Source organism: Sardina pilchardus, chromosome 18 (genome assembly GCF_963854185.1).
Source record: "Sardina pilchardus chromosome 18, fSarPil1.1, whole genome shotgun sequence".
Taxonomy (NCBI): Eukaryota; Metazoa; Chordata; class Actinopteri; order Clupeiformes; family Clupeidae; genus Sardina; species Sardina pilchardus.
This window is the reverse complement of record NC_085011.1, coordinates 1,445,195-1,452,860: the sequence shown is the minus strand read 5'-3', so window position 1 is coordinate 1,452,860 and position 7,666 is coordinate 1,445,195. Positions and strand designations below refer to the sequence as shown.

General features: G+C 43.8%; 1 protein-coding gene across 2 annotated transcripts; it reads right to left on the bottom strand.

The window, feature by feature from the left end:
* Positions 1-285: 285 nt before the first annotated feature.
* LOC134063964 (interferon-inducible GTPase 5-like) lies at positions 286-6,730 on the bottom strand. Of its 2 annotated transcripts, none has more exons than XM_062519736.1 (3): positions 6,661-6,730; positions 2,002-2,603; positions 286-1,156 (listed from the first exon to the last, which is right to left on the bottom strand). In XM_062519736.1, exons 2-3 carry the CDS (start codon positions 2,588-2,590, stop codon positions 531-533), a joined length of 1,215 nt encoding a protein of 404 aa, XP_062375720.1. In that variant the 5' UTR covers positions 2,591-2,603; positions 6,661-6,730; the 3' UTR covers positions 286-530. The 2 variants fall into 2 exon arrangements, with proteins under 2 accessions (XP_062375720.1, XP_062375721.1); XM_062519737.1 differs by lacking the exon at positions 6,661-6,730 and adding an exon at positions 3,664-3,697.
* Positions 6,731-7,666: the final 936 nt, after the last annotated feature.

Below are 7,666 nucleotides of genomic sequence, written 5' to 3'. Positions count from 1 at the left end.
GCTCATTGTAAATAGTGACTAATAAAGTGTATGGTGTACTGTAGATCTAAAATAGTTCCATATTGTAGGCCCAGGTTACATTTGAAACTTAACCCATAGCATTGTCCTGAAAGGCTGATAACACAAAGTAATCCGAATGATATAAAATGGGGAAAGGCGTAAATGAAGAAAGGAGCGAGGACCGAGAGGGCAGCACTCATAAGGATTCGAGAAGCACCTATACTCTCGGGTGAAACACCTATACTCTCGGGTGAAGCACCTATACTCTCGGGTGAAGCACCTGCACGGTCTTTTTTCTGTTTGTGCTGACGGCCGCACCGAGCCATGATGTGCTGTGCTAATTTATGTCTCCAAATTGAGCTGAGATGCAGCGAGTAGATTGATGAGATAATGCAATCTCTTTTGTGATTGGCCGAGTTGGATGATGAGATAATGCAATCTCTTTTGTGATTGGCCGAATTGGATGATGAGGTAATGCAATCTCTTTTGTGATTGGTTGATGTTACACAGCACTTCAGCGTTTCAGTCACTCATACTTCAGTCTGTAGCGCCCTCACCAGGACACTCTGTGCATCATCAGCCAGCTCTCTAAGGCAGCTCTCCAGCATGAGTTTGGTGGAGGTATAAGACAAAGCCCCAGCAGGCAAAGAGCCCAGGAGGGGCAACATGTTGAGGCAATGCCCCGCCACCATCAGGCCCGCTCCTGCTGCCTTGGTCAGCATCTTCACCACCACGTCAGCGCTGATCTCCTTACTCAGAGGGGACTTGAGACAAGCCTGGAACTCCTCAACTGGCACCTCCGTTTGACAGGAGAGGTTCTGAAGGGACTCCTCATCCAAGCCGAAGGTGTGATAGTACTCCTTGATTTCCGTCATCAGTATTCCCACATCCGTGCAGATCGAGAGGCCTGGGATTGGGAGCGCCGCTACACCAGCAGACAGGAGAGCCATCTTCCATACTCTGGCCTGCAGAGCTTCTCTCTTCTTCTGGTGGATCTTCATGGTGACATTAGGCAGGGCGAGTAGCAGCATGTCACGCTTGCGCTCGGGCAGCTCCTTGTCCATCATTTCCTGCAGGATATTGATGTCATATTTGCCAAGCTCCAATCTGGAGATGAGGAACACCATTGGATGCTCCACACCACTCTTTTCCAGCCCTTGGGGTGATTTAAAGAGGGAACATTATTACAGGCCAACTGAACATACAGTATAATAACAGCATTATTACAGGCCAACTGAACACACAGTATAGTATAATAACAGGATGATACATATTATCTTCTAGGCTGGGTAAACTCTGCCTGAGCAGGAGAGATAGATGTGCAGGTTTCCAGCCTGAGCTGCAGGGCAAAGTCCAAATCGCTGGCAGAACAGGCAGGTTTACCGACCCCAGTAGATATTCTCATCCTATCCGCATCTTCAGTATACCTTAGCCCCGCCCCCAGTAGATATTCTCATCCTATCCGCATCTTCAGTATACCTTAGCCCCGCCTCTTCACTGTTCAGCATATTTTAGCCCCGCCTCTTCACTGTTCAGTATATCTTAGCCCCGCCTCTTCACTGTTCAGTATATCTTAGCCCCACCTCTTCACTGTTCAGTATATCTTAGCCCCGCCTCTTCACTGTTCAGTATCTTAGCCCCGCCTCTTCACTGTTCAGTATCTTAGCCCCGCCTCTTCACTGTTCAGTATCTTAGCCCCGCCTCTTCACTGTTCAGCATATCTTAGCCCCGCCTCTTCACTCTTATAGATTACAGCAGTCTCTTTGATAACTTGAAAACTTCACAATGAAAGCTGAGAACTGTTAGACCTTTGGCCCAGACTGTTTAAACAGTCCTCCACACTGGGAACTGGGGAAAATGTTTGTCTAAAATAATTTTCTCTCAAACTTAACTGCATGTTGGTCTTCTGGGGTGGACTTTTCCTGTATAGCACCTGATAGGAGATTGCGCTGGGCAAGGGCATTCTAACCTACAGTCTGTATGGAGTTTTTGGTGTCTTACCCTGAATGCAGTCCTGTCTTATTCGATCAAGAACCGACTTTTGATCGAAGCTCTTCCTCCTTTTCTCCGCCTGCACATCCACGTCAATCTTCGAGCGCACAAAGTAGAACTTCTTCTTGGTCTTCTGGATGTGAGTGGCCAGGTCAACGTTGCTGCTCCTGAACCGCTCTGATGCGATGATGATGAAGAAGTCGTACTGGTTAAACCCAACCTGCTCCAGGTATGTGTCTGCTTTGAAATTCTGAGTCCCAACCCCTGGCAAGTCCCACAGGATGACGTTGGGGTACTTGGGGTGGGGGTAGGGGGTGGGTTCCGTGGTCGTCTCCACCACTCCTGTTGGAGCAGACTGCTCTTCCTCGTCCCCCAACCCCCGCAGGGCGTTCACAAACGACGACTTGCCAGAGCCGGACTCGCCAGTGACCGCGATGTTCAGCAACACGTCGTCCAGATCCTGGAAGTAAGTCTGGATCTTCTGAATGGCTGAGGTGATGTTCTGGGTCTCCAGGGATTCACTGAACTCCCTCACAGCCTTCACCTCATGTTCACTGATCATGCCCCAGTCATTGTCAAAATCCTCACTCTCAGCCATGGTGGTCGCCTCTCTGATTAGAAAAGAAAACAAGAGAAGTTAAGTTGAAAGGAGTTTACACGTTACTCCTCAGGACTGTCACCTATATTCTCAACAGATACTGTGCTGAATGGACAAGACTGTGGTGTGGGAATCAATTCCACACAACTTAAATCAACTTATGGATAAAGATAATAAGCAGATGAACAGAGAATAGCAATTATTCTTGTATATATAAAAAAGTATATTCTTGAGAAATGGTGGATATAAAGGATCTCCCTTAACACTTAGAGCGCTCAAGTTGAAATCTATTCAACTTTTAGAACAGTGCCGGGCTCGTCAATGTCACTCCTCGTTATAAACCGTCTCTGGTTTTGGTAACTTAGCAACAATAAACACTTATCGAAGTGCCGAAAAAAGGAGGTTGAGGGCGCTCTGGCTGTAAAAAATGCGTTTGGTGGACACAACACCTAACCTGACTTTCGCCAGATCCTGTAGTTCGCTGTCTGCTTCACACAAGGATCTGGGACTTCTCGATAGGAGATGTATTTCTGAAGGCGGGTCCTTGTAAAACATCCTCGCATGTGATTTGATAAACCACTTGCCTGTTATCTTGAATGACGTGCTAGGCTTCTTCAAGCTCTTGCCAAACCTGGTCGGAAGAAGAGTAAAAACATCCTTGCCACCAATAAATGTCTTCAAACCTATTCTCTGTTAATCTTTTAAAGAATGAATACTCGATAGATTCGACAAAACGGTTGAAATAGCAGAATCAATGTCAGCACAAGACTCCTCACTCCGTGCCGCCATTGTTATTTGAATCAAACACTCGCTTCGGCGCTCCTGATTGGTTGCTCATTTTTTGATCACTGGCACAGGGGTTTGGATTGCCCTCGCGTCCAGACCCTTGTGTGGAGCTCAGCGAAACGCCTCTGGTGGAGCATGGCGGAACTACAAGGGTCTGGCGAGAGTCAGGCTACACAACACCTAAATGTATCGAGACTTTTGAAGTTTGAGCCTTAAAGGGATATTCCGCCATTTTTGGAAATACACTCATTTTCCACCTCCCCTCGAGCAAAACAATCGATATTTACCTTGTTCCCGTTCATCCAGCCATTCTGTGAGTCTGGCGATACAACTTTTAGCTTCAGCCTAGCATAGATCATTGAATCGGATTAGACCATTAGCTTCTAACCTGCTAGCTTCATGTTTAAAAGTGACTAAGATTTCTGGTAATTTTCCCATTTAAAACGTGTCTCCTCTCAAGTTAGAAAGTGCAATAAGACCAACTGAAAATGAAACCTGGCGTTTTTCTAGGCTGATTTGACATCTTTTGACATCTCATCTGGCGTAATAATCAAGGCAACTTGCAAACTACTGGCACTACTACTGCTTGTTGTCTATGGGGACTATTTTCAGATGCTGCGTACGATATCACTGCGCCTATGGTACCTTTGCAAGTTGCAAGTATAGTTGTAGGGAAGCTAACGTTCGCCCGTAATGTTTGGATAGGAAGCTGAGTGAGCCTGCACGAAAACCATGACGGAGAGTCATTCGCAAGATCAGTGAAAATGTGTGTAGCCTACGGTAGCCTATTGTTTGATATGGTAAAGCATTACCTAGAGGCAAGTACACATAATAATAATATTAAAAAACGAACGTTAACAATTTCAGAGGTTTTCGATCTATCAGACGAGTTACAGCAGGCTAACGTCACGAACTGAGTACGAGTCTGCGCAGTAGGCTACGACGGAAAGTAAACGGAATTTTGTTTCAGCCCCCTTCCATCGAGAACAACGGAGTCTGTTTGTCCATTTCTTTTAGGTCTATGGGGAAGACGCATCTGCGTTTCGATGATGTCATCGCCACACTCCTCGACCGCTATCCGTAGCTGTCAGCATTTAGCTTTCAAAATAACGGGATAACGTTACTGCATTTCGGTCGTTGTTTTTACCTTACCTAGAGCCTATGCAGCCTATCCAACTGCTGCCTGCAGCCTACTTCCAAAACTGCTGTCATATTTTGTTCCGAGGACACAAGTTAGGCTACCAACACTCAAGAACAGTTTGTGATATGTTTATCAATTCAATATCCAACCATTTCACAACAGCTAATTCTGGAGTAGCCTAGGCTAACTAGCCCGCTTGCGAGACTCGGCTGTGAACTGCACCGGTTTCCTTATTATTTGGGTTTACTATGACAGAACGATTGAAATAAATTCAAAGTAAGTGATTGCGTAGGCTATGTGTCAGGTGTATGGCAACCTGTTGTCAGAAATAATGGATCAGTTATTTTCGAATGAAGTATGATGGCCATGCAAATTACGAGAGTTTTTCGGGAGAAAGAACAAAACGGGAGGGCGGCAGGAGATGACCTTAAGATAGGAGAGAAACAAGGGGGAAACGGGAGTTTTTGGCAGGTGCTCTAGCCTTCCATTCACAATCTGTAAAAATAGTTTTCACCTCGACGTCTCATTAGAACTTCTTCTTCCACTCCGTTTTTGGTGATTTGGTGAACTGAAACAGCGCCGTAATGGCCTGGAATATGAAGTAGCGTGTTGAGTCGTATTGAGATCGATTGAGATGGATCCGTTTGGACGCAAATACTCTTGAAACGCTGCCAGGTAAAACGGAGGGGGGGGAAGTTCGTTTTGTTGCGTGTGGACATGGTCTTAAGGCCCATTCATGCTCAACGTAAAATACGAATACGGATACGTGTGGAGTGTTTCAAACGTTCTTTCCGTTGATTTCGTCCGTACTTTGACATGAAATTGAGGAGCTTATGATTACGGATGAAACGGATGAAACGTTGCAATACCGAACTCTACCACAGGAATATCACACGAAAAAGTGGGGGCGCTATGCATTCACACGTAAAATACGGACGGAGGTATGAATACACCACCGGATAGAACGTGCGTACAAAATACGGACGTAAATTGCCATACGTTGAGCATGAATGGGCCTTTAGTCTGACTTTTTTCCAATTTGCAGTAAAACTACTTAGCACTTTTGAATGTTCTTTTTAATTATATGGAGCCAACACCGTTGTTTTCCAGGTTCAAACTTCAAAACTCTTGGCCTAAGGCCATGTCCACACGTAGCAAAACGAACTTCCCCCCCTCCGTTTTACCTGGCAGCGTTTCAAGAGTATTTGCGTCCAAACGGATCCATCTCAATCGATCTCAATTACGACACGCTACTTCATATTCCAGGCCTTTGCGTGGCGCTGTTTCAGTTCACCTAATCACCAAAAACGGAGAGGAAGAAGAAGTTCTAGCTTTAAAAAGACGAGGTGAAAACTATTCTTACATGACTGGAAGGCTAGAGCACCTGCCAAAAACTCCCGTTTCCCCCTTGTTTCTCTCCTATCTTAAGGTCATCTCCTGTCGCCCTCCCGTTTTGTTGTTTCTCCCGAAAAACTCTCGTAATTTGCATGGCCATCATACTTCATTCGAAAATCACTGATCCATTCATTTTCTGACAACAGCTTGCCATACACCCGACACATATAGCCTACGCAATCACTTACTTTCAATTTATTTCAACCGTTCTGTCAACGTAAACTCAATAAGGAAACCGGTGCAGGGCTATGCGTTTGCAGTATTCGTTTGGACGAACGGCCTAAACGAAGCAAAACAGCTGTGTTTCACCCAAAACTCGTCTCCGTCTGGACAAGGCCTTAGCTCGATATATTTGTAGTGTGTTTTTTACCTTTGACCTCTGAAAATATTTTTTCTAAATAGTTGTGTTATACAGAATTATAATAAAAAGTAATTTCATTACATCCACTTTATTCTCACATAATTATTGTGGAGGACCTCTAGAATATAACCATATGTGCCACTTTTGCATAGATGTTTTGAGTTAGATGAAAAACTAAAAAATCTCAAGGTATAGCTGACTGCCTCAAAGTGCCTGAAAAGGCCCCGGACCTCCAAGTGTTACAATATTTCTAATGGATCTAAAATATATGAAAGATCTACTTTTTGAAATTAATTATGGGAGAAAATGACCTTTTTTTTTTTTTTTACAATTTTCACATTTCTATTGTTAAAATTGTTGAAGACACTGAGAGAAAAGTTCACTTACCTTCTTTAGTTGGGAAATCACCAAAGACTTTCACTCAAGGCTGTCTGAAGTTGTAGGTCCTTCTCTGATACCTGTCAGCATCAAGTGATAAGATGTTAAGCCTATTTTATCTTGAAAGAGGTGTGGTCATCAGTCTCCATCAGATCACAAAAGCTGTGGTAATAGGTCACATGATTGACTGCACAATGGCTGCAGTGCACAATTAAAAAGAAAAATAAAGAACAGTACAACGATTTAATACATAACCTCCTGATGTTTTAAGAACAGGTATGTTTCACAATTGCATTATATCAGTATACATCTCTGTAATGTGCAGTTATTATATCTCTCTCTATATATAATAGTATTATAAACATGGCAAAACTTCAGTGCTTGACCATTGCAGGCTAAAATTACATACAGTGTGTAGTTATTTTAACACAGAAATATTAAAACTAATGTCTACAGAATGAACAATCATAATTTGCAGATCAAGATCATCATGGCAGACTCAGATACAGTTTGACATGATGATCTTGATCTGCAAATTCTGAAATGTAACTTTGATCAAAACAGGCAGGAATACATCTGTCCAAAATGAGAACAAAGATCCAATTTCCATAATATCCAAACCGCCTGCATGGCAAAAGTCAACCGCTGCATTAGTTTCAAGAGAATAATATTTACCGGTCCTTACTGAAGTGAGTTTGTTCTTACAAGCGTAGCCCAACTTTCCTTAAACTGTCTTCACTGCAGCTGCTGTGGGAGGAACACTGAGGCAACTACAGCTGTGTGTAACATCAACAGATTCATTAAATGTACTGCATGTGTGGCAGAAAACTGGTTAGACCAGACCGGACTGTTCAATGGGGCGCTAAGGTTATCAGACAATATTTGCTTGTGAACATTTCCTTGCTGGTGAATTTATGCCGTCTGTTTTGACAACAGGCAGACCTATCCCTGAGCAGAGTACAGTACATGATGTTACTGTACAAACTGGACTGCAGATTACAAATGACAAAATTAC